The 27,586-nt window shown below is 43.0% G+C and overlaps 2 protein-coding genes across 2 annotated transcripts in view; both read left to right on the top strand.

Annotated features, from left to right (window-relative positions):
- LOC309550104 (adhesion G protein-coupled receptor F5-like) overlaps positions 1-23,477 on the top strand; it is a gene marked incomplete at its 3' end in the record, with an annotated part of 113,698 nt that extends 90,221 nt beyond the window's left edge. The window contains exons 13-17 of the mRNA XM_082250561.1: positions 5,693-7,036; positions 12,157-12,198; positions 13,195-13,260; positions 18,783-18,864; positions 23,407-23,477. Coding sequence (XP_082106687.1) covers positions 5,693-7,036; positions 12,157-12,198; positions 13,195-13,260; positions 18,783-18,864; positions 23,407-23,477 — 1,605 coding nt within the window. The remainder of the gene's footprint in view (positions 1-5,692; positions 7,037-12,156; positions 12,199-13,194; positions 13,261-18,782; positions 18,865-23,406) is intronic.
- A 1,994-nt stretch (positions 23,478-25,471) lies between these two features.
- LOC309550103 (adhesion G-protein coupled receptor F3-like) overlaps positions 25,472-27,586 on the top strand; it is a gene marked incomplete at its 5' end in the record, with an annotated part of 80,246 nt that continues 78,131 nt past the window's right edge. Inside the window, one exon of the mRNA XM_082250560.1 lies at positions 25,472-25,527. Coding sequence (XP_082106686.1) covers positions 25,472-25,527 — 56 coding nt within the window. The remainder of the gene's footprint in view (positions 25,528-27,586) is intronic.

Raw genomic sequence — 27,586 nt, 5'->3', positions numbered from 1 at the left:
GTGTATGATGTGCTGTGCTGCTCCATCCACCAGAGGGATAACTGATAACTGCAAAAACATAAATAGAATAGACAAAGTGCACCGGCTCCTAGTGCAACACTGTTTATTGTTTAAAATTAAAAGATAACAAAGTAACACTAAACACTCACATTGTGTTCAGAGAACAAGCGCGTCTATATGAAACTGTAGTGGCTCTCCCATGTGTAGGCCTCCAGGCTGGATCCAGGGTAAGCTGACAGCCAAAGTTCTCAGTGTAAGCCGCCTGCACACAACGAGGATCCTCCAATCACCAGGAGACTCGATCCAGAGACACATCCAAGTTATCCTCGAGCAGTGCCAGCTGATATCTGACGCTAAGGTTGCTATGACAACGCGTTTCAGAGAGCATAGCCTCCTTCTTCAGGTCTGCCCAATGTTCTCAAGGGGGGCCCTTAATTAGTGTCATTCATATGGTTATTAATCCATTCCATGTCAGACAATAGGCTTCTCCAAGGAACATATCGCTTCTAATTAATTATCAAGGCAACTCAGTGTGCAATCGTGGCATGCATTCAAGTATCATTAACATTAACCCATTCTATGTTATGTGCTACCAACGGTCACCTTGCTATCAAACCTATCCTCTAAACTGACTGTATTGTAACAGAACATACATTTAAAACATTTAAATAAAATAATCACTTTCTACAAGCATCTATTTAGAATCATCTATTAAAATTCCCTCTAACAGAGGGACGTGCATATTATGTATGAAGGAAAACAAAAGCTTATAACTATCCAACAGCATGCTTCTTTCATTTAAAATACATAAATAATATAATGGATATATGTAAATTCATTAATATAATTCCTATGTTGTGGTGAAAAACACATAAATACATTTGAACAAGCAGTAAGATCGCAATAGACTGGAAGGCTACTGACCCAATGTGTTTACCTATATGACACTGAGTTGGGTCATTACAACCACTACAGTATTATTTAATAACAATATGTTATATGTTATAAATACAATATGAGTAAATATTATATGATTTCTATAGTTTCTGATACACCCTGCACATCCAGCTCATATGGTATACTACCCAACTTAAACCATGTGCATATGCATTGGAAATAGTTCAATATAGTCACACAATAAATGTCTCTAAGCATGGGGACCCTGGTTGGCAACATGTGCATGTGTAAGAGGTGCAAAAGAGCACGCGTAAGAAATAGAAAATTCTACAAAATTAAACAGTTTTATCACATCTGGCACCCAATATGTTGTCTACGGATTGAGGTGTCAATGTGGTCTTTATTATGTGGGTCACACCATCCGTACCATACGTAAGCGGTTCAATGAACATAGGAGGCTCATAGAGGCAGGTAGTCCGAATCATAGTGTACCGTGCCACGTTAGTGCGTATCATAATGAAAGCTCAAGTGGCTTCAAATTATTTGGAGTTGAAACTATCTCTATGCAGTTGCCAGAGGGTGAAAGATACTCTAGATCAGGGGTAATGAATTAAAATTCAAGGAGGTCCGGTCGCTAAAATTTTCTTTGGGCCGAGGTCCGAATCTGAAGTCTGTGCTATGACTCAGAAAGATGGGCAAAACAAAACGTGTCCATCAGCGTTGCTCTTAACATAAAATGTGCCCATTAGGGTGCCCCTAACATAAAATATGCCTATCAGAGCGCCCCTTAACATAAAATATGCCCATTAGAGTGCCCCTTAATATAAAATGTGCCCATCAGCGTGACCTTTAGCATAAAATTTGCCCATCAGCGTGACCCTTAACATAAAATAAGGGGCACGCTGATGGGCACATTTTATGTTAGGGGGCACTCAGATGGACACATTTTATGTTAGGGGGCACTCTGATGGGCACATTTTATGTTAGGGGGCACTCTGATGGGCATCTTTTATGTTAGGGGGCACTCTGATGGGCACAATTTATGTTAGGGGGCACTCTGATGGGCACATTTTATGTTAAGGGGCACGCTGATGATGGGCAAAACAAAACGTGTCCATCAGCGTTGCTCTTAACATAAAATATGTCCATTAGATTTCCCCTTAATATAAAATGTGCCCATCAGCATGACCCTTAACATAAAATATGCCCATTAGAGTGCACCTTAACATAAAATATGCCCATCAGCGTGACCCTTAAAATAAAATAAGGGGCAAGCTGATGGGCACATTTTATGTTAGGGGCACTCTGATGGGCAGAACAAAATGTGTCCACCAGCGTGACCCTTAACATAAAATATGCCCATTAGCGTGACCCTTAGCATCAAATTTGCCCATAAGCGTGTCCCTTAACATAAAATGAGGGGCACGCTGATGCGCACATTTTATGTTATGGGGCACTCTGATGGGCACATTTTATGTTAGGGGGCACACTGATGGGCAAAACAAAACGTGTAAATCAGCATTGCTCTTAAAGCGGAGTTCCGGCCACAAAATTGACAGTCGATTTTGGGCCACCCGCTTGCTCACCTGAAAAAGAAATGGGTAGTTAAAAATTTTTTTTTTTTTTACTTACCTTGTAATTGCAGAAAAATATACTCACCTTTCTTCCACTTCCTCCCACTGCGGCCGCGGCCCGCGCCGTCACTTTCGCTTTGCAATGATTCCTGGGAGCTGAACGTCATAGCTCCCAGGAATCAATGCGCCTGCACCGGCCCCGAAGTCAGTTCCGGTGCAGGCGCGTCATACCTTGCTAAACAGCTTCTGGTACATGCCCAGAAGCTTTGCAGGGATGACGCTGCAGACCCGGAAGTGACGGCGGGGCCGGCGCAGTGCATCGTGGGACCGAAGAGGACGGAAGAGGACGCAGAAGAGGATCGCGCTTGCTTCAAGCTGCCCACACCTGAGATGGCAGCGCTGGAGAAGAAATTTTAAAAGTGAGTATTTCTTCTAAAAGGTAAGTGCGAACCGGGACAGATCAGAGGCTAGCCATTGTGGAATGTACTAGCCCTGACTGTCCCGGGGGTATGTTCATTGAATTTTTGTTTTTGTGGCCGGAAACTCCGCTTTAACATAAAATATGCCCATTAGAGTGCCCCTTAACATAAAATATGCTCATCTGTGTGCCCCATAGCATAAATATGTCCATCAGAGTGTCCTTTAACATAAAATATGCCCATCAGTGTGTCCCTTAGCATAAAATAAGGGGCACGCAGATGGGCGCATTTTATGTTAGGGGCACTCTGATGGGCACTTTTTTTTTTTTTTTTTATGGGGCACTCTAATGAGCACAACAAAATATGCCCATCAGTCTCCCCTTAAAAATGTGCTCCACATACCTGGAGCCAGGAGCCGAGCCAGAAGCCGCGAGCAGGGGTGCGGGGCGCACACATAATGTCACGCCCCAACTCGCTGCCTGGCTGAATGGGAGCCGCAGTCAGAAGCAGGGGGCGGGGCGTGCCCCTACTCGTGGCCCGACAGGACACCGGCTGGGAGCTGAAGTAAGGAGGGGGTGTGGCGCACACACAGCACGTCACTGGTTGCTGGGACACCCGCGGTCCCAGCAAACCAATGACTGAATACAGGTAGCGGCCTCGCATTCTGGGCGAAAGCATAATGCGGTCCGCCAATGGACCGCTGGCCGCCATTTTGTAACGGATGCTCTAGATAATGTCACAGAGAAACTTTCTGGATCCTTATTCTTAATCTCATGAGCCCTGGGGGGCTCAATGAAGACTTAGAATATAGTACCATAATTTAAATTTCTTTGTGTACCAGTTTTCTTGTTTTCCCTTTCTTTCTTTTTTTATTTTTATTTTCCAGTAGGGTGACATTTGGCACGCTACACCATAGTGGGCAAGTTCACTGTGGGTGTTGCAGGTTCATGTGGGCTTGTGTGGGGGGCCGCATGCGTGGGGAGGCTGTGTCTCCTTACGCGTGCTCTTTTGCACCTCTTACACATGCACATGTTGCCAACCAGTGTCCCCATGCTTAGAGACATTTATTGTGTGACTATATTGAGCTATTTCCAATGCATATGCACTTGGTTTAAGTTGGGTAGTATACCACATGAGCTGGATGTGCAGGGGGTATCAGAAACATAGAAATCATATAAGATTTACTAATATTGTAATTATAACATATTGTTATTCAATGACACTGTAGTGGTTGTAATGACCCAACTCAGTGTCATATAGGTAAACACATTGGGTCGGTAGCCTTCCAGTCTATTGCGATCCTACTGTGAGTTCAAATGTATTTATGTGTTTTTCACCACAACATAGCAATTATTTTCATGAATTTACATATATCCATTATACTATTGCGTAGATTTTTTATGATAGAAGCATGCTGTTGGATAGTTATAAGCTTTTGTTTTCCTTCATACATAATATGCACCCCCCTCTGTTAGAGGGAATTTAATAGATGCTTCTAAATATAGATGCTTGCAAAAAGTGAGTCTTTTATTTAAATGTTTTAAATGTATGTTCTGTTACAATACAGTCAGTTTTAAAGGTTTGGTTTGATAGCAAAGTGACCGTTTGTAGCACATAACATAGAAGGGGTTAATGTTAATGATACTTGAATGCATGCCACGATTGCACACTGAGTTGCCTTGATAATTAATTAGAAGCGATATGTTCCTTGGAGAAGCCTATTGTCTGACATGGAATGGGCTAAAAACCATATGAATGACACTAATTAAGGGCCTCCTTGAGAACATTGGGCAGACCTGAAGAAGGAGGCTATGCCCTCTGAAACGCGTTGTCATAGCAACCTTAGCGTCAGATATCAGCTGGCACTGCTTGAGGATCACTTGGATGTGTATCCTGGTGATTGGAGGATCCTCGCTGTGTGCGGGTGGCTTACACTGAGAACTTTGGCTGTCAGCCTACCCTGGATCCAGCCTTGAGCCCTACACATGGGAGAGCCACTACAGTTTCACATAGACACACTTGTTCTCTGAACACAATGTGAGTGTTTAGTGTTACTTTGTTATCTTTTAATTTTAAACAATAAACAGTGTTGCACTAGGAGCCGGTGCACTCTGTCTTTTTTATTTATGTTTTTGCTGGATAGCAATAAAACCTTTCTTCCTATTATAGCCAAGACTAAAAATTGAGTTATAGATGCACTTTAGTGGAGATATTTACAAGTATCTAATACTGTATAAACTGCTAAATATAGTTCAAAAGTGCATTTTTGCTGTTTTAACTTCCAAAAGGTTTGTAAATATGTTCAGCCAGTCCTGTGATTTAGAAATTTGCAACTCTGAAGGCAGGCAAAATACACATTTCTTAGTTCAGCAATACCGTTTCCAGTGTCAGCTCTCCACTTTCAGCCTGCTCATTGGGCAGTAAATGAGCATCCAACTAGGAGGTAAGTGATCCAGAAAGCTGTAAAGCTGAACCAGGAAGAAGTAGTGTGATCCTTTCAGTTTTATAATGTGGCAGAGGTGTGTAAATCACAAGAAAATAATAATAATTATTATTATTATTATTATAGAGGATTTGTATAGCACCAACAGCTTGCACAGCACTTTACAATGTAAGAGAAACAGTACAGTTATAATACAATTCAGTACAAGAGGGTTAGGAGGGTCCTGCTCATGAAGATGAACAGAATTAAAAAGGCGGGTCAAATAGTGGCCATACATTATGTATTAAGTGCATTTATAGGTGTTTACCTAGAGTTTTGCTATAACAATAGTATTAATACCAGACTTTTTTTTTTCCCAGGACTTTATCACAACAGTTGATATTATGGTGGAAAAGCCCAGCGCTTGGGATAGGGTGACTAATCAAAGTGTGACCCTTCTAAATGATGTAGAGACTTTTGCAAAAAATCTAAACTTCAATGGCAGTATCAGCTTGCAAAATAAATCCAAAAACAATAACATTCAGCTTTTTGGACAAAGCATAGACAAAGCCACTGACTACAAGGGGGGTTTCTCCTTGTTAAATTTAACAGGCAACGTGTTTATCGATAAGAGCAAATGGCCGGACAACTCTAGCAGGGTGATCACTGTCGCTTATGGTACAATAAAGGACATTTTGACAAAGCCAAAGGACACAAAAAAGGTTGTCAATGGGCTGGTTATGTCGACAGTCATTGGTAAGAACTCCATTACAGACATCAATAGCAGCACATTTGAAATAACAATGTCCTTTTCTAAGAGTAATATGTCTTTGGTAAAGCCAGAATGTGTCTGGTATGACTTGGTTCAGGATGTTTGGAATAGCAGCGGCTGTAGCACCAAAGAGGAAAATGGTCTGATATTATGCTCATGTGACCACTTGACTTCCTTCTCAATCCTGATGGTACCAGTAAAAAATAAATGGTTGGACATCATTAGTTACGCCGGAGTCGGAATATCTCTCGCCTGCTTGGTGATTACTCTGCTCATCGAGGCCTTAGTGTGGGCCTCAGTAATCAAAAACAAGACCGCCTACATACGTCACGTCTGCCTGGTAAATATTGCCGTTACGCTTCTGGTAGCCGATATCTGGTTTATCATTGGCGCAGCACTACAAAACGATGAGGATAAAAATTTAGCTGCCTGCAAAACTGTTGCCTTCTTTAGCTTCTTCTTCTACTTGTCTTTGTTTTTCTGGATGCTGACCACAGGACTTATCCTCTTTTATCGCATGGTCTACATCTTGCATGATATGAGTAGGAAGACCATGATGATTATAGCTTTCCTTCTGGGTTACGGATGTCCTCTTCTGATAACCATTGTCACTGTGGCTTCAACTGAACCCAGAAATAAATTTATAAGCAAGGAATTTTGCTGGCTTGACTATGGAGAAGGCTCCGGATCATTCCTTGCCTTTGTGGTGCCCGCTTTATCTATTGTGTTTATCAATATGTTGATCTTGATAGTGGTCATCTTCAAGTTGATGAGGCCTACTGTTGGAGAAAAACCTGGGAAAGAGGACAGGAAAACGGTGATTGTAATTGCTAAAACTATGGCAGTCCTCACTCCTCTTCTAGGAACCACCTGGGGATTGGGGCTCGGACTTGTATCTGATCCTACAAATGTGGTGATCCATGGTATATTTGCAGCACTCAACTCTTTTCAGGTAAGTATAGTATACACTTCCAATATGTTTAATGATTAGTTTATTAGAAAACATTTGCAGGATAATTTATAAACCAGAATACATGTAGCTTTACAGCACAATAAAAGGCTTGTAAAGTTAAATCAATCATTGGCTTTTATAAAAGAGCTTTTAAGACAATTACAGAAAGTTATTAGGAATTTATCAGAAGAGAAGATATTTGTACTAATGATTCAGTAATGTAACAAACAGGGGTGTTTATAGTAGGGATCGACCGATTATTGGCAAAGTCGATCTGCACTTTCCCTGATATATCGGAATCGGCCCCGGAGGTTACCGATATTGCCGATATTTCAGGAAAGTGCTGTACCGGAGTGATGCCTGCAGCTAGAGGCATCACCCCGGTACCGGCACCCATAGCCAACGGTCGGCTGTCTTGTAATGACAACCGATGCTGCTGAGAAGCCGCTCGGCTGTCATTACAAGGAGGGGGAGGGGACATCCCCCCTGCCGCCTTTCGCAGCCTGCCCGGGTCTCCCGCCCCACCGGGAGACCCGGCAACCAGCCTGCACGGCCGCCGAAGAGAAGACCCGATCAAAGCCACATTTGGCTCTGATCAGGTCTCCATGTAAAAACCCAGAACTGATGTCATGACATCACTTCTGGGTACTCTGCGCCAAATTCAAAAAAATTACAGCATTCAAAACAGCCAAACTTGTCGTTTTGAATGCTTTTAAGTGCAGAGGAGGGGTTTGGGGTCTTTTAGACCCCCAGATCCCTCCACAAGAGTACCTGTCAAAAAAAGAAAAATATCGGCCGATACCGATATGCGATGACCAAAATATCAGTATCGGTATCGGCAATAAAAAAACAATATCGGTCGATCACTAGTTTCTAGACCTGGGCATGAGCTCAAGGAACTCTGCTTAACGGCCCAGGTCTTTTGTGCAGTAGTTGTTGCTGTTAAGGGTAAAACTGTGTAACTTGTTTAATAAAGATTTATCTTCACCCCTTATTTAGTTTTTACATACCTTTTATAAGGATATAAAATTTATAAGGCTTGATAATCACTGGCATGCGACATATAACAATTGCAGTCTTTCAACCCCTCAGTGTGTGTAAAGCAATAGCAAATAAAATATCTATATACAGTAAAGTGAACTATAAACAGCTCTAGTGCTCTGTTGTTTCATACTGTTTTGTACACGTAGCTAAAAGACAGCACTGGGTCTATTTATAAAAAAAAAAAAAGACGTTGGAAAAATCAGACATCAAGGAGCCCATCAATGACGTATTCTAACTGTAGTTTGCTAAATATAGTGATTCCCATAATTGTCTGCGCCACCTAGTGGTCATATTTTATACTTATTTAATACTTTTTTTTTATATGTTTATTGTTATGAAAATTAAATATTTCAAGCAAGCATTGGAATCGCACAAGCAGCGGTTAAATCATGGTTAATTATTACAAATAGTGGTAAAGAGTATAGTCATGTCAATTAACCACTTCAATACTTGACACTTTTATTTCCTTCTTGCCCAGGCCAATTTTCAGATTGCAGTCGCACTTTGAATGACAATTGTGCGGTCATGCAACACTGTACCTACATGAAACTTTTATCATTTTTTTCACACAAGTAGAGCTTTCCTTTTGTGACATTTAATAACCAATGGGTTTTTTTATTTTTTGCTAAATAAACAAAAAAAAACGCCAAAAATGTTTTCCAAATTTCTGTTAAAATTTTACAAACATATAATCTTTCTTCATAAATTTAGACTAAATTGTATTTTGCTACATTTCTTTGTTGAAAATAACCCAAATCAGTGTATATTATTTAGTCTGTAGCAAAGTTATAGAGTCCACAAACTATGGTATATATCTGAAAAATTGATCAATCCGGATGTACTGTCGGCCTATATCATTTCATGAGGCCCGAAAACACCAGAGCAGTACAAATACCACCAAATGTCCTCCTTTTGGAAAGTAGACAGTGTGAGGTATTTACTAAGAGGCATAGTGAGTTTTTTAAAGTTGTAATATTTTTGTCACAATTTTTTAGAAAATGAAGAAATTAAAAAAAAAAAGGTTTATCACATTTATTTATTTTACGTACTGTCACCAGTGCAGTACAGTGCCAATATATAACTGGTGTGGCAGTGACTAGGGATACTGACTGGTGACAGTATGTTAAAAAAAAAAAAAAAAAACATTTTTAATATTTTATATACTGTGACCAGCGCAATATAGTGTTACCATAGTAACACTGTACTAATCTGGGGAGTTGATCAGGTTTTTTTTTTTACATACTATACTTCATTATAGCAGTAAATTAACAATACATTTTTACTATTAAACATTTTACTATTAAACTAGTAAACAATTATTTTTACTAAATGAAAATGTGTAGACACTGTCTATTGTTGAGTTTAACTGTGATTGGTCACAGCTAATCACATGGTACAAATCGGCTGTGATTGGCCCTGTGTGTAATATGTGATTACTGTGACCAATCACAGCTAGCAACACAATCGTATACAATGAATAGCATAAAAGGAAGCCATTCATTGTTTAATCTCTTTCCGACCAGCCGCCACAGATATACTGCGGCAGGCTGGCTCCCACAGGCAAATCACAGGCAACGGGGAAGCTAGGGGGCAAGCGTGCGCCACCGGCGGCACGCTCCCGCCCCCGCTCGTCAGCCGGGAAGCCAGTGCGTGTGTCAGGACGCTCCGAATGCTGCCTGACACCGGCGATCTCTCCCCGCTGACAGAGAATAACGGTTTGCTGATGTAAACACAGCCGTCCGTCCTTCTCCCTCGGATGATCACAGGGACTATGTGATCCTGCTATATAGGATCACATGTCTCTATTATCATCTCACAAGCCCAACCCCCCCACAGTTAGAATCACTCCCCTAGGCTTACATTTAACCTCTTGATCACCAACAGTATTAACCCCTTTCCTGCCAATGGCATTATTACAGTAACCGTGCATATTTTTAGCACTGATTACTGTAGTAATGACACTGGTACCCCCAAAAGTGTCAAAAATGTCAGTTAGGGGTCCGATCTGTCCACCGCAATGTCGCAGTCCCGCTAAAAATCCCAGATCGCCGCCATTACTAGTAAAAAAGAAAAAAAAAACAATAAAAATGACATAAATCTTTCCTGTAGCTAGTAGACGCAATAACTTTTGCACAGACCAATCAAAATACACTTATTGCGATTTTTTTTTTTTTACCAAAAATATGTAGTAGAAAACAAATTGGCCAAAAATGTTAAAAAATTTAGATTTTTAAATTTATCTTAAATGTCATATAGCGGAATGTCAAACATATTGTTTTTTTTTTTCAGAATTGTCGCTATTTTTTTGTTTATAGCTCAAAAAATAAAAATCGCACAGGTGATCAAATACCACCAAAAGAAAGCTCTATTTGTGGGGAAAAAAGGGCATGAATTTGGTTTGGGTACAGCGTCGCACAACCGCGCAATTGTCCCTTAAAATAACGCAGTGCCGAAATGCAAAATAGGGCCTGGTCATTAAGGGGGCAAATCCCTCTGGGGCTAAAGTGGTTAAAACTGTCATGTGATCTGCTGTAATTGGTCACAGCGATCACATGACACTGACAGCGGGCTGGTAAAGTTATCAGTCATCCGCTGTGTCCTGTGAACGCAGCGGGTAGCAGATCATGCCAGAACGCAACCTGTTCAGGGGAGGACGTCATATGATGCCCTCCCAGAACATTAGGATTCCCGCCCATCTGTCATTTTACAATGACGCGGATAGGAAACAGTTAAGATAAAGGGATTCTGGAACATAGGGATGATGTCAAAACACCAAAAATGCCAAGTCCCCAAAGTCTGACCGCAGTCACCTGAGGGGAGGCTCTTCTCCTGCAACCAACCCCGCAAGATGGAGATTCCTGAAATATTTAAATCAGGAATTATGCCAAAAATTGTGTGAGAAGACACTGGGCAACCATGTTCAGAATTATTAGACAATGTTTAGAATAGAAGACAGTGCTGCTGTAACCCCCTCTTTCGGAACATATAGGAGCTATAATCCCAGGAGTGTATCTCCATAGCTGTTTAACACTGAACATTTCTAAAAGGATCTGGAAAGTTCAAAAGAACTGCTATCCCAACTCCTGCTCCCGCGTGGTCACGGACCCCCCGCGCGTGTGACCGGCGTACCCGATGTCCGCCGGTTACTGAGCGATTGTCGGGGGAGAGGGAGAAAGTCTAGCTAGTGTAAACAAGCCGCCTGTCATTCTCCCCTGTGTAGAAACTGTGATCACACGGTTCTACTATGTAGGACCGTTGATCACTGTTTCTACAGCTCAAGCCACAGCCAATCACAGTTAGAATCACGTCCCTAGGGACACACACAGCCCCTCCCTCTCAAATAAAGTTAACCCCTTCACTGCCAGTGTATTTTTACAGTAACAGTGCATATGTATAGCACTGATTACTGTAGAAATGTCACTGGTAACCCCAAAAGTGTCAAAAATGTCAGTCAAGGGTCCGATCTGTCCGCCGCAATGTCGCAGTACCGCAAAAAAAAATCGCAGATCGCCCCCATTATGCGTTAAAAAAAAAAACAGCAAAAATTACAAAAATCTTTCCCTTTGTTAGTAAACGCGATAAAACTAATCAAAATACGCTTTTTGCGATTTTTTTTACCAAACATATGTAGCATAAAACAAATTGGCCGAAAATGTTAAAAAATTTTGATTTTTACATTTTTTTTGGGGGGAATTTCATATAAAAAATGTGAAAAATATTGTTATTTTTGCAAAATTGACGCTCTTTTTTTGTTTATAGCGCATGATCAAAAAATCGCACAGGTGATCAAATACCACCAAAAGAAAGCTCTGTTTGTGGGAAAAAAAGGACGTCAAATTCGTTTAGGTACAGCGTTGCACGACCGCGCAATTGTCCGTTAAATTCACGCAGTGCCGAATCACAAAATAACCCCTGGTCTTTTAGCAGCCAAATCCTCCGGGGCTTAAGTGGTTAAAGACCTGAACATAATAAATTCAATATACTGTATACAAACTGCTATATATTTGACTTTTTTTATTTATTTTTTTATTTAAACACACAATAAGGAATGCTGACATGTATTATTTTTGATCTAGGGTTTATTTATTTTGATATCAACTGTACTGCTGGACCAAAAGGTAAGTGATATCTTATTATCATACATAGGATTTCAGGGAGTTACTAGCATTTTATAGCAAACCTGCAGTGAGAGAATATCTACTATATGGCCAAAATGATCTGGACACCCCTTTAAATGATAGAGTTCAGGTGTTTCCAGTGAAGGGTACTGTTATTGCTACAGCATACAAAGTCACTTTAGACAGTTTTGAGCTTTAATCCTTCAAAAGTGTAGTCTTTTTTGTTCCAGCATGACTGTGCCCCTGTGTACAAAGCCAGCTCAATAAACACATGGATTGATTGGTCTGGTGTGGAGAAACTTGAGTGACCTGCGCAGAGCCCCTGGCAGGTCCGAACACAAGTGGGGAGGCTTCCAGGAAGGATGGTGTGTCCCTGCACTTTACCTACTCGCCTGGAACCTTTCCCTGACACTAAGCATTGTCCCTGAGATATGGATGACATGTCTCTACTCAAACCACACGTGAAATATGCGCCAAACCCAGGAGGTAGGGTCTTGAATAGACTCTTCATGACCAAAAAAGGCATGGGGTGCTAGCACCCAATCAGATGCCTCCTCTCCGGAGTCCATAAAGGAACTAGGTTCCTCTTAACTTCCTCCTCCACCTGCAGTGGAGAAGTTAGACTGCACCTGACTACAGGTAGATGTATATTAAGAATAAATGGCATTCCAATGATGCAATAACCGCCCAATTTAATTTATTTAAGCTAGTGTGTTTTAGAGACATCCTGTGACCTGGCGGATGTATCTAGGTGGAGATTTCTGCATTTCACTAGTGCTTTATTTCACATAGACATCTTGCATCATGACACATTCTATTTAACCTGTAGACATTACCAGCTGAGCCAAGTCCATCAGCAGTAATAACCAACAATATGTACAGCATTGTTGCGGGTTTTGAGTTCATTCTCAGCTCTGCCTTCTTTGGTTGATAAAATTGTACAAAAATGTTAGCACATTGCTGCTCTGATGTAAAATAAAGCTCCATTCTACCTAGGTACGGAAAGCAGTACGTAGCAGCATATCTTCTTCCCACTGGAGAACTCTCAGGTCCAGGGTGCGGGTGAGTGAATCCTATAATACATGTTAAGAGTGAACCAAAAAGTCAGGTTGAAACCCATGTTGTGGCCTTACAGCACATGTAAAAAAATACTTTCTAACAATGTAATGTACATTTCTTGTTCTGTATTGCAATGTGTCATAATATTACCAGGCTTATGTTCTGGGATGAAGACTTTGGTCCCTCTCTTTGCAATTTGTTAGCAGCAGTTCAGCAAGTGTCAGTAAAACAACCAGGGTTTACTGATCTGCTAGTTATGTTTTCTCAGTTAAGCACAAAGGTCTCACAAAAATTTAGGGACAGTGAGAAAAAGATAAAACTGGAAAGTCCATCCTGATCATAGGCCACGCCAAAAGAATGAAGGACACATAGAGACCTTGCATAGACCAGAAAGTGGTATTGGCAACATTGACATGTAACTATTTTACATTTGTGATGTAATGCTTGGCTGCATGCCCCCCTTGAGCCTCTCTCATGTCCTAAGGCTAAGAGGTGGGGGAGCACCATCACTAGTTATCCAATAAGCTTCCTGACCTTCCTGCTAGTATCCAGCCTGCTGGGATTCCATAGCATAGTGGTCTCCAAACTGTGGTCCGTGGGTCGAATGCGGTCATTTGCTTGCCTTTTTCTGGCCCACGGGGAAATATTCCTCCCACTGACACCAAAGGTGGAGAACCATTCTTCTCACTGACACCAACAATGGGGCATTTTTCCTTCCACTGACACCATTGATGTGACATTTTTCTTCTTACTGACACTAGCAATGGGGCATAATTTCTCCCACTAATTTAAACAATTAGGCACTATTCCTCCCACCAATACCAATGATGGGCACTATCCCTCCTTCTACTGACTACAGGCACTATGTCATTTTTTTTACTCCCACTGACGCTTGGGCATTTTCAGTTTCCACTGGCAACTCTGCCCCCCCCCCCCTAAAGTCTGAAGGACAGTAAACCTGCCCTTTGTTTAGAAGGTTTGGAGACCCCTGCTCTAGCATAAGGCTGGCTGTGTTGATAGCATATATTGCCTGTCAGAGGAAACCTGGCACCCAGCTTGGCCTATCCAGTATCTCTATAGCTGTACAATCCATATCTCATAAATGTTGCAGATATTGGACCCCATTGCAACCCATCATGCACAAGTCAGCTTCCAGAAGATGTCGCTATTAATGCGGTCAGCAATAAAGGAATGTCCATGCCATAGATGCCTTTGGTCTTTGCTTTACTAAGTAAAACAGAACAATACATACAATCAGTTCATTTGGCCTTTCAGATAAAGGCAACTCATTCTTGATAGATTCAAAGCTGTTAAACCACTTCCGCCCCGCCCACCGTACATTTACTGCGGCACTCTGCCGCTTACATGCAAAGCGACGTAGCCCTATGTCCCTCGCCCACAAGAATGTAGGGGGCGAGCGCGCCCCGCCGGCGGCGCTCTCCCATCCCCGCCCATTCCCTGGGAAGCCAGCGCGTGTGAACAGCGGCTCCGACGTCAGCCGGCCACTTGCAATCTCCCGCAGCAGAGGGAGAAAGACAGACGGCTGATGTAAACACAGCCGTCTGTCATTCTCCCTGAAGTAATGACAGAGGCTATACGATCCTGCTATATAGGACCGCATGTCTCTGTGGTTACTTCACTAGCCATGCCCCCTGACAGTTAGAATCATGCCCCTAGGGACACACTTAACCCCTTGATCACCAGTAAAGTTAACCCCTTCCCTGCCAGTGTCATTTTTACAGTAACAATGCATATTTATAGCACTGATTACTGTAGTAATGTCACTGGTACCCCCAAAAGTGTAAAAAATGTCAGTTAGGGGTCCGATCTGTCCGCCACAATGTCGCAGTCCCGCAAGAAAAATCACAGATCGCCGCCATTATTAGTTAAAAAAAAAAGAAAAACAATAAAAATGACATAAATCTTTCCCATAGTTATTAAACGCAATAACTTTTGTGCAAACCAATCAAAATACGCTTATTGCAAATTTTGTTTTTACCAAAAATATGTAGCAGAAAACAAATTGGCCTAAAATGTTAAAAAATTTAGATTTTTACATTTTTTTTTTTTTTGAGAATTTCATAAAAAAAGTGTGCAAAATATTGTTATTTTTTTCAAAATTGTCGCTCTTTTTTTGTTTATAGCGCAAAAAATTAAAATCACACCACCAAAAGACCACCAAAAGAAAGCTCTGTTTGTGGGGGAAAAAAGAACGTCGATTTCATTTGGGTACAGCGTCGCATGTCCGCGCAACTGTCCGCTAAATTCACGCAGTGCCGAATCGCAAAATAGGGCCTGGCCATTGAGCAGCCAAATCCTCTGGGGCTAAAGTGGTTAAAAAGAGTAGAGAGTGTTGTGACACTTTATCACTCTGGAGGACCATTCCTGAGTCCTGTCAGCGATGAGAGTAGTCTCAAAACAAAAGTCCTTCATGTGTGACATCCTGACTGGCTGATCCTTGCTTCCCCCTATGTGGGAAGTACACTTTCTTGGCCTTCTGCTTACATGGTAAATCACTTATCAGTTACTTCTGAAAATCCAAATCCTTCTTCTGAGTTACCAGAACCCCCAGGGAGCATTCTGCCTAAACATTATATAGGGTGTTCCTCCTCTGGCAGGGGCAAAGTATTAGCTTCCTCAACCCCTAAGAAGCCCAGATCCAGTCTCACTGCCTCCTTCAGTGACACCTAGTGGGCAGCATGGGAACTGCAATGGGGCATGTCCCTACACTACACGTTTATACTTGTGTAAATTCCTAGTTGCTTACACAGGCTTGGAGACCCCCTCCTCCAAGCTCCATGTGTCCCCACTGGGCCAATCACTAGGCAATGTTGTTTGTGGCAGATGATTGAAGTGTTGGAGGAAGTACGTGTTGCTGGAGAGGAGGGCACTTAAGAAAACCTAACGCTTCACCCTGCATAGCTCCTGGTTCTGTTACCTTCACCAGGAAGAGTGCCACAGTCAACACTCCTGGGGGCATTTTTCATAGGCCTCATTCACATGGTCGTACCAATCAGACTGTGTTCTGATCAATGCATGGGACTTGTACAGATGTACCCTCCAGGATGCTCAAGAAGATTCATGCAGGTCTCTACAGCCGGAAGCCTGTCATTCGAGTATACAGATCAGTACACCTGTGTGCATGAGGCCTAAAGCAGTGTATCTGACTTTTGGCAAACATTCACTGCAGGGGAAACTTCCTGGTGCATGTGTTTTAAATGACAATAATTGATTCACCACCAGAAAATGTTTGTAGGGTGTGAAAGGTATAATGGTGGGCAGTATGTGCAGGGGAGGTTGTTGGCAGAGCCTGTATCATAAAGTCAAGGAACAGTGAAGGTGGGCTGGGGCTCAAGCAGATTAAACCCTTGGTAACAAGGATAAAACCAGGATCACGAGGGGGCATAGAGGAGAATTGTCAGGCTAACGGAGGTAATAGCAGGTTCTTGCTGCTAAGCACTGAATGGGTAACTAGGTTACAATCACTACTTGTTGTACTAAAAGGCCCCATGCACACGGGGCGTTTTTAACGCCGCTGTAAGTAGCGTCAGGCGTTTTATTTTTGCAGCCTAAAAACACACCTCCATGTTATTCTATGGCCTCATGCACACAAAGACGTTTTTGAGCTGTAAGTGGCCTAGGCGTTTTTAAGCTGCAACAAGAACCCACGACCTGCGCGTTCTGAGGACCAGCGTTACAGCTGTAAAAACGTCTGACGCTGCTAAAGGCTGAATAACGTTGCTATCACGTTGCTTAACGTGCGTTAAGCCACGTTATGCGTTTTTTTTTCTTCCATTCAAAATCAATGGTTCCCTATGGGAGCCTATTGATTTGAATGGAAGTCGCACCGCAAGTCGGATCAGGATGATGCGACTTGCGCTGTGAGAATCTTGAGGGGGAACTCCACGCCAAAATTGGAAAAAACGGCGCGGGGTCCCCCCAAAATCCATACCAGACCCTTATCCGAGCATGCAGCCCGGCAGACCAGGAAAGGGGAGGGGACGAGCGAGCGGCCCCCACCCCCCCTGGACCACACCAGGCCACATGCCCTCAACATGGGGGGGTGTTGGTGCTTTGGGGCAGGGGGGCTCTGCACCCCCCACCTCAAAGCACCTTGCCCCCATGTTGATGAGGACAAGGGCCTCATCCCCACAACCCTGGCCGGTGGTTGTGGGGGTCTGCGGGCAGGGGGCTCATCGGAATCTGGAAGCCCCCTTTAACAAGGGGGGCCCCCCAGATCCTGGACCCCCTCCCTATGTGAATGGGTATGGGGTACACTGTACCCCTACCCATTCACCCCATAAAAGGCAGTGTGTGTAAATAACGACAGGAGACGTTTTGAAAAGTTTATCTAAAATCTTCATACGGTCTTCTCCACTCTGCTCTTCTGATCTTCTCCTCTCCGCTCTTCTGCTGTCCAATCTTCTGCTCTTTTGCTGTCCGCTCTTCTGCTCTTTTGCTCTTGGCTCTTCTCTTCTTCTTCTGCCTCCGGTCCTCCTCCGACGATGTCTCCGATGATTATGCTGGTCTCCGGTCTCTGCAGCTTGTATTTTTAATAAACTTTTCAAAATGTCTCCTGTCGTTATTTACACACACTGCCGTTTATGGGAGGAATGGGTAGGGGTACAGTGTACCCCATACCCATTCACATAGGGAGGGGGTCCGGGATCTGGGGGCCCCCCCTTGTTAAAGGGGGCTTCCAGATTCCGATGAGCCCCCTGCCCGCAGACCCCCACAACCACTGGCCAGGGTTGTGGGGATGAGGCCCTTGTCCTCATCAACATGGTTGCAGAGCCCGCTCGTCCCCTCCCCTTTCCTGGCCTGCCGGGCTGCATGCTCGGATAAGGGTCTAGTATGGATTTTGGGGGGACCCCACGCTGTTTTTTCGGCGTGGGGCTACCCTCAAATTCCATACCAGACCCGAAGGGCCTGGTTTGGAACCTGGGGGGGACCCCCACAGCGTTTTTTTTCCCATTTTGGCGTGGAGTTCCCCCTCAAGATTCTCACAGAGCAAGTCGCGCCGCAAGTTGGATCATCCTGATCCGACTTGCGGTGCGACTTCCATTCAAATCAATAGGCTCCCATAGGGAACCATTGATTTTGAATGGAGGCGGAAAAAAACACTGCTAAAAGCAACGTGGCAAAACGTGCAATAACGCCAATGGAAAAAGCTACTGAAAGCACGTTTTTACAGCTGCTTTTTCCGGCGTCAGAACTAACTTTGACGCACGTTTTTTCTAACGCCCCGTGTGCATGGGGCCTAGCAATTTTTTATACCTGTACATTGGAATGTTTAAAAGAACTCACGGTCACATAATACAACCTCATTCTAGTTTTATTTAGTAAAAAAAAAAAAACAATTCCTTGTTTAAAATTGGTTAGCGTGTCCTAATGCTTCTAACTAGCAAACAATCACTTTTATATCTTTTGCCACAACTACAGCTAGCAGCACCTAGTACGTAACCTAGTACTGTAAAATGGTTTGGAATGTTCAAAATCATGAGCAAATAATTTTACATTCACAGACAACATCTACAGATTCATCAGGACCATCAAGGTCAAGGCCAAGAGAAAACCACGCCCGGAAAAAGCTTCATGGCAAAAGAGGTGTGTATGGGGTAATATATGGTGTGAAAGCATTCATGCCCTTTCGGTAGGGTTTGTAAGTCACCAGCTTGGGTGAAATCTAGGTTCCTATAGCTTTTAGTGAAATAATCATTTTGTACCCCCTTATCATTTCACTAGGACTCTGAAGATATGATATACTTTCTAAAAAGCATATCATAGGCATTCAAAACCTGCTGAAAATATGACTCTTACCAGTTGGAATGTTGCTGGACACATGACTGAGCTTTTCCTGATTTTTTGGAAAACAACAGGAACACAGAGACAGGAAATTACATCATAGCCATATACAGTAGTTTCACTGGAAAGAACATCACCACCTAGTAGTACCAAATATATGAGAATGGTGGTTGCATCTATGTTACATAGTTACATAGTTTGTGAGGTCGAAAAAAGACATCAGTCCATCCAGTTCAACCTATGATGTGTGTGTGTTTGCTGTTAACCGTACATTGTATACCCCCTTATGTTGTGGTCTTTAAGGTGCCCATCTAATAGTTTTTTGAAACTATCGATGCTCCCTGCTGATACGACTGCTAGTGGAAGAGAATTCCACATCCTTACTGCTCTGAGAGTAAAGAACCCCCTACGTATTTTAAGGTTAAACCGTTTTTCCTCAAGTTTTAGTGAGTGGCCACGTGTCTTATTGTATTCCCTTACTCTGAAAAGTTTGTTCTTTATGCTAGAGTCTCCAGTACAATATTTGTACATTGATATCATATCCCCCCTCAATCGTCTCTTCTCCAGAGAGAATAAAGCCCCGTACACACGTACCGATCGTCGGCATACAAATGTTCCTCTTTTCTCCCCGGGATGTCGGTGTCTGTTGAAAAGTGCAAAGACAGCACAAGGACAGCACAAGAATTTTGTCTGCAGACTTCAGCTGACTGCAGAAGTGATGTCATGTAATGGTTAACTTTCCCTGTGTTTTTAATTTTCTGAGCATGCCCAGTCTTGCAAATCTGCGGTCTGTCGGCCGAATTCTGTACTGACAGGCGAACAATCGTCCGTTCTGGTGTCCGCAGACAAAAATTTTCATGTTTGCAAGAAAGACTTTTGTCCGCGGATTGTGCGCAGACATCTGTCGGAGGCACCATACTAACACGCGTACAATCGGCAGATCTTTCGTCCGCCGACGTTTGTATGCCGACGATCGGTACGTGTGTACGGGCCTTAAGTTCAGTGCTTGTAGTCTTTCCTCATAGCTGATGTCCTCCATTCCCCTAATTATTTTTGTTGCCCTTCTCTGGACTCTCTCCAGTTCCAGCACATCCTTCCTGAGGACCGGTGCCCAGAACTGGACAGCATACTCCATATGTGGCCGGACCAGAGTCTTTTAGCGTGGGATAATAATCTCTTTATTTCTGGAGTGAATCCCCTTTTTTATGCCAGTATTCTGTTGGCTTTGCTTGGCTATGTCTGTATAAACAACAAGCTAACACTTTACTACAATCTCACTGTCTGGAGGGCCTTTCTGTATGGCCTGCCCATCAGAACACAGCCCCTGGCTGAAATCTTCCAAGCTGCACTGGGGCATATACCCTATGCATGCCTTTATCCACTAAAAACGAGAACTATCCTGCCAGCTGGGAGAGAAAAGAAAGCCAGTTGATTCCTTCTAGTATTACATTAAGCAGGGTTCTTTTTTTTGCAGCTCAAGTTTCCTCTGATTCTTCTTTCCAGCAGTATTGTAGCAGCTCAGCTCCCTCTGCTTTCACATTCCAGCTGTAACTCCTCAGCTCTGCTCCTTCTGCCCTATCATACCAGCAGTAATTTAGCTGCTCAGCTCCATCTACTTTCCCATCCCATCAGTAACTCAGCACCTCAGTGTCCTCTGCCCCCCCCCTCCCAGCAGTAACTCAGCACCTCAGCTCTCTCTGCTCCTCCTCCCAGCAGCAACTCAACAGCTTAAAGAGGAAGTAAACCCTCCTCTGCAACTTTTACCTATAGGTAAGCCTATGATAAGTCTTACCTATAGGCAGGGGCGTTGCTAGGTGAAAAAAAGACCAGGGGCTTCAGCCCGAAGGTAAATTTGATAACCCCTCCCACATTTTAAAGTAAGTCCCGCCCAAGCTCCACCCAATACCCCCCCCCACCCCTGCCCAATGCCCAGGAACTCAGCACAGGGATGGTGGGAACCCCTCATAATTGGCACAGCAGGTGTGCAGACCTGGGAACTCAGCACAGGGATGGTGCAGGTATCCCAATCAGAGTCCCTTTTTACATCAGATGTCCCCATCACAGTGTCCCATCACATTGTCCTCCTCACAGTGTCCTCCTCACAGTGTCCCCATCACATTGTCCCCATCACAGTGTCCCCATCACAGTGCCCCATCACATTCTCCCATCACAGTGTCCCCAACACAGTGCCCCATCACATTCTCCCATCACATCGTCCCCACCCATGTCCCTCCCCCCCCAGTTGTACTCACATCTCTCTTGAATGAAGGCAAATTCTCCTTCCTCTCTGCAGTCACGTGATAAATGAAATGACACGGAGAGAGAGGAGGGAAAGTCTGCCAGCTTCCTATCTCCCCCTACAGGCTGGAGGGAGGAGAAAGCCTAATCCTCCCTCCAACAAGTGTCCCAGCTGCAGGAGTGAAATCACGATCACTCCTGTCATGGAGGAGCGGCACCAGGAGTCCGCCCCCCCCCCCCCCCTCCACTTGTGGTTGAATAGACTCCTGTCCTGTGGTAACACTGGTAAGTAACTTACCTTTTGCAGGTGCTGGCAGGTGGAGTCGTTATGGAGTGGACACCCGGCTGGCTAGCCTGTCACTGTCTGTGCCGCCGCCCAGAGAGGAGAGAGGTGGGTGGAGGCGGAGCTAATTCTAGGCGCGGAGGAGGAATTTGAAATCCTTCTCCGCTCTGAACACAGGGAGCCTCTCCTGCTGCTGTCACGTGACGAGTGACATCACTGGTTGCTAGACGCCAAGCGGCAGGCTATAGTAGCAACCAGTGTGACGGGGCCAGGCCAGGAAGTAGAGGCTCAAGGAAGAGAAGGAGGAGGGACCAGTGACACTCGGGGCTAATAATAATAAATAATCCACACGAGACTCGGGGCTTTTTGGGGGCCCACTCGGGGCTATAGCCCCTGTCAGCCCCCCCCTGCCGACGCCACTGCCTATAGGTACTGTAAATATCTCCAAAACATGCACCGTTTAGGAGACATTTACCTTACATGCAGCCAGTGACATCACTGGCGCATACGCTCTGAAGGAATGGCCGCTGGTGCCGTTCCTTCAGAGCCCCGTGCCGTGACCGTCGGCTCCCGCATGCTTGCGCGACGTCAGCATGGCTCCGGCCAATCAGATGGCCGGATGCCGCGATCCCGGAAGACGGGCGACTGAACATGTCGCCCGTCATAGAGGTAAGTGGGCGGCATGGCGGGGGCTCATTCTAAGGTAAGTATTTCATAATCAGCTAGTATGCGATGCATACTAGCTCATTATGTGTTTCTCTTTCAGGTTGAAAAAAAAAAAAGAGTTTTTGCGTTTACAACCTCTTTAATGCCTCTGCTCCTCATCCCAGCAGTAACCCAGCACCTCAGCGTCCTCTACTCCCCCTCCCAGCAGTAACTCAGCACCTCAGCTCCCTCTGCTCCTCCTCCCAGCAGTAACTCAGCACCTCAGCTCCCTCTGCTCCATCACCCAGCGGTAACTCAACAGCTCAGGTCCTTTGATCCCCATCCCATCAGTAAATCAGCAACACATCTCCCTCAATTTCCCATCCCAGCAGTAACTCAGCCCTTTAGCTTAATCTGTTCCCTTCCCTTCCCAGCAGTGACTCAGGGCAGAAAAAAAAAATTGGGGCACATAAAACAGCCAGTAAGTCATGCCAGTAATTACTTCATTATCAGCCACCACTGCCACATTCCACAGCCATTGCTCTCCTTAACAGACTCCCACCACTTCCCTCCAAAGACACAGGAAAGATAGTAAGACCAAAATGCCAAGTTTAGGTGGAGCTGAGTTACAGCTGATGTTTAATCTGGTAATGTTTTGCTTTCCCAGGTTTACCCTTTCCCCCTCATCAGCATACTAATGACATTTTGAAATAAACCTTTCCATCTTCATTGATGTTATCGCTGGATCTCTGTGTTTCTCCATGCGGTGCAGGCAAATTATGGATGGTGGGAGGGGCTTTACGTAGCTTCCTGAAAACAGCAAACTGCCCTGGTAATGATGCTGAGCCTCCATACAGTATAATAAAAAAACCCAATGAATGAAAGGGGTGGGCCAAGGACAATTAGGCTGGGGGAAGAAAGCACTAGATGATTTTGGATATTCACCAGCCTGGAATTCAGGTTGGCTCAATATGACTTGCTGCACTTTCTAATACACACTGTGAGAAACTCACAGTGTGCATTAAATTTAAATGAAGCATTTTCAATACAGGAGAGGAGCAGTGCAGTTCAGCTTCAACTAAGTTCGTTTTGAGAGAATGCAAGTTTGGTATGAGGCTTCTCCCCTTTTTGATGATATATTTGATGCTTTAACATTCTAATTTTTGTCTTTGTTTTAGCTGCCTACAATTTGTTTGCAGCTCCAGATTCAAGTGAAGCTACAGGAAGTTCATACTCTGCACTCACATGAAAAATGGCTGTACAGTGTGACGTTATGGAGACCGGGACATGAAATCTTTGTACATTCGAGGAACCAAACGTTTTTCAACCTTTCATTATGTGGAAAGCCTTTACACTGATATACTTTGTAATTAAATTGTGTAAATGGGTGTATTTAGGCTGTTTTGGGTAAATATGCCAGGAGTACAAAAAAAGAATATATTAATTGTCTCAGTATTTTCCCAGGAACACTGCATAGCACTTGAAGCCAAATTCAGCTATCTCTTGCATTATGTGCTTCATTGCTAAGAAGATTTCTAAATGACTCATAGAATCATAGATTAAAAGTATAGTGAGGCTGTTTCTCGTCATATTACAACACTGAGACTGCTAAGGTGACAATAAGGAAAATAATTATTTTACAGGTGTTACGGGAAAGGGATTTTTTTTTATTTTTTTGCAATAAAACTTGAGTTATAATTTTAATACCAGCCACAGGTTCAGTCCTCTCCCTCTGTTGATCTTTTCCCTCCAACTGAGGAACCACTGTATTTTTTTTTTATACTTGCCATTATTTTAGGACCGCACGTGACACGCAGGATCCTCTTCTTCTTTTTTAAATTTTCTACCGGCACTGAGCTGTCCTCAATTTTTATTTTTTTAATTAATTCAGAAACAGTTACCAAGGACTAAAAATAACATTTTAGCTTTGAAGGGCAGAGTTCCTTTTTAAGGAACCCCCCCAAATTTAAATAATACTCTTTTGTATAGGGCATTTAAATTTATAGTTGCAAAATTACTTTGGCTTTTGTATTAGCTGCTCTTCCATTGCATGGAAAGTATGTCAGTTTGTCAGCATCCCCTTCCACACTTCACTTTTTTTCTTTTTTTTTTTTTCTTTCTCTCAATTATCTCTTTGTCTTTCCTCTCTCCCATTCCCCTTCTACTTGGAATCCTCCAACCCCATCTCTAAATTTAAAAACTGTATGCCTTTACCATTAACATTGCTCAGTGTTCTGATGACATAGGAAAATCCTTATATGTATTGATATACAGCATCTGTTGAACCTTCCCAAGGGTCTGTTTCATGTTTATTCTGTTCTAATCACCTGCCAAATAGTTTGCATGTCCATTACCTACTTTGTTAAGTATATCTGAAGCCCAACCTTTTTATCTTTAAAGGATAAGTTCACCTTTGGAACATGTTACATGTACCAACTCCTGCCTGCCTTCTCTCCCCCCGATCCCCCCCTCCCTGTGACAGCGGTCTGGGGATCCTCTCCCCGCACCAGCTGTCAGAATGTAAATACAGCGCAGCATGCGGGGCTCCGCTCCCACAGACGCTTCATTCATTCACAGAGTTCCCATAGAGGAGAGGGGGGATCTGACATGTCTGTCTCTGCAAAGTAAGCAGAGACGGACCTCTCATCCACCTGCTCAGCGGGGATCGGCGGATCGATCCCTGCTGAGCAAAATGGAGTCCACCGGGCGGAAAGCCTTTGTGAAAGGACCCTATTACTGCCCCTGTGTCCAAAGAATGGCTGTTGTTTAACCCCCTATGCTAAATGTCCAAGGCAGAGCTAGTAAGCTTACACCCCTTTTCAGGACTGGACAACTTCCCACTTATACAGTATCTCCCACTTTATCTGTTGCTACTCCAGTTTTTTCATTGATCGCTAAAACCTTATTTAACCACCGCAATACCATGCAAAAAATTAGATGATCTAGGGGTATCTACTTTCAAAAAAGGGGTAATTTCTGGGTGATTGCACTGTCCTGTCGTTTTTATTTGAAACAGTTTTTTGTTTTTGTTTTTAAATTGTCGGTCTCTCTTTCCTTAGTATAACTATAGTAGTGTAGCACTCGGAAAGGGCCTGCTGAGTGTTCCCAAGGTTCTTTCCCAAACTAGTATATTTTCAGCCATGCTCACAGTCTCAGCCACACTTCTGGTTCAATGATTATTTTAGGGGTATCCTTTTTTTTGATGCTTTATTAAACTCAAACTTGAAATGGTGCAGGGTAACCATGGGTCAGTATCATCCAGAGATGTCTCCTGTGGGCTCTTCAGACCAGATCCCTAGGTAAATCCCTCGGTCAGCTCCAGCAAAATTCAGTAGATTAGGTCCCCCAGCCCTGTCACAGTTGGGACTTCAATGAGCAAATGGAGAAGGCTGGGAACTTCTCCTCCTGGACAAGAACCCCTCTGCCCTAGGCCTCAAACTATTTATGCACTCTCTCAGACACCTACTGGGCACTATCTCCCAGGGATTGGTTGGGACCATTTAAATGTTCTAACTGTAGATTTCACTCTCCCAGCCTACTACTTTCCAGAACTCTACAGAAAACAGGGTAGAGCAGTCCAACCCACAACTAGTGAAACTCAGCAGACCAAAGCAATTACATGCTGCTCCACTGTATACAGAGGAGCTAAAGAACTAAATGTACCTAATATAGCTAGCACCTAACTAGGAGGGTGCTACATCAGTTATTAATAAAAAATGTATTTGGGTACACTGTATGAAAAGTATTTTTGTATCTATCTATATGTAAGTGTTCCTAATTTTAAATAAATGCCGGTTTTGTATGGTTTTATGTGAAGTTCTTTTGTCTTTTGATTGAGCCTCTCTTGAGACAATTTCCATCCACACCTCACAGTGATTGGTTGGTCCTTTGCCTTGAGGTGTTCCTATCAACTGAAATATACAGGCTTATGGTCAGCGAAGTGTAAAGTGGTGTCAAGGATCCAATTACCCTTCTAGATGGTTATACATCTAATATTGCCTTTACTGACCCATTAGGCGTATGCCAAACTGGGTCTACACCTTCTGGTAAGCCCCCCTCTGTTGTCGGTAATGGTTATTCTACGCACAGTGTTTTTGAATATTCACGTAGATTATATACTGAGGATGTATTTCTTCACAACACATTGGACTTTTTTCTACTTGTTATTCATCTATGTATATATTATTATCGGAAATGTTTTTCTCTTATCACGTTTAATATTTTTTCACTTTGTTATTCATCTATTCATAAAGGATTATTCACATTGCATGGTTTAGCTCTGCACTTTTTTGCTATGAATTTATATGGATTGTCTTCTGTTGTGTTGTCTGCTTTTACTATTGTCACACATTAGCGCGGTATTGTTTGGATTTTCATTACACTGTAGCATGACTGAGTAATTGTCAGTAAAACTATCATAGCACTAAAAAATGGCCTGGAAAGGAAGTGGATGTGACATGCTGGTATTAAGGTGGTTAAAGTGACCCTGTCATCAGACCACTAATTTCAACAACAATTTTTTATAATTATTATGTGTGTATTTAATATATTTTATTCATGTTATTTACCTATAAGAGCGTCCCTTGTGTAGACATCAAAAGCTCTCAGACTCCTGCTGTTTACCACCATCTTGGATGTGATGTCAGCAATCAGACTCAGAAATGTAACTCAAGTAACACTGTTGTTTTTTCAGTCGTTTCCCCCAGCATGCTGCATAAAAGTTTATGTAGAGCGCTAAGGGGAGGAATGAAGAAGCTGGTCCAGCATAGACAGTAATTATACACTCCCAGGAGAGGAGAAGCTATGATTGTAAAGAGGAAGTGTTAGGGTATTGATACTTTCTGAAGTTGTCAAATTTGCTTGCAAATGCAAAGGCATTTTTTTAGTAGGTGATAAAAGTAGGCGCTGGTAACGGTGGGCGTGTGGGTTTATTTAGGTGAGCGTTATGATTTTGTTGTGGATTGTGTGCTATCAGGTCTGTCTATCTTCTGTGTAGACTTTTTACTCTGATATATATTGTGATAATCCTATCCAGCAAAAGTAAAATCAGTGTATAAATGTGAGTTTAAGCTCCAACCATATATAATAATTTTTGCATGTGAGATGTTATGGTATAAGATTCAAATTAAAAACCCAAAGATAAAATAGTAGTAAATAATCTATCACAATATATGTGCAAACTTGGTGACTATTGTGATAGCTAATAATACCATTTGTGACAGTTGTGATTGTTGTTAAAAAATGTAATTAAAAAATTAAAATATAATTATTGTGCTGAATAATAATATTATCAATTCAAATCAATATATCTGACAGAAATATCAATAATTCAAAAAATTATTTGTGCAACTGGTGAAA

The sequence above is a fragment of the Pelophylax lessonae genome (assembly GCF_965119305.1).
Source record: "Pelophylax lessonae genome assembly, chromosome: 3".
NCBI lineage: Eukaryota > Metazoa > Chordata > Amphibia > Anura > Ranidae > Pelophylax > Pelophylax lessonae.
This window is presented reverse-complemented; position numbering and strand designations above follow the sequence as displayed.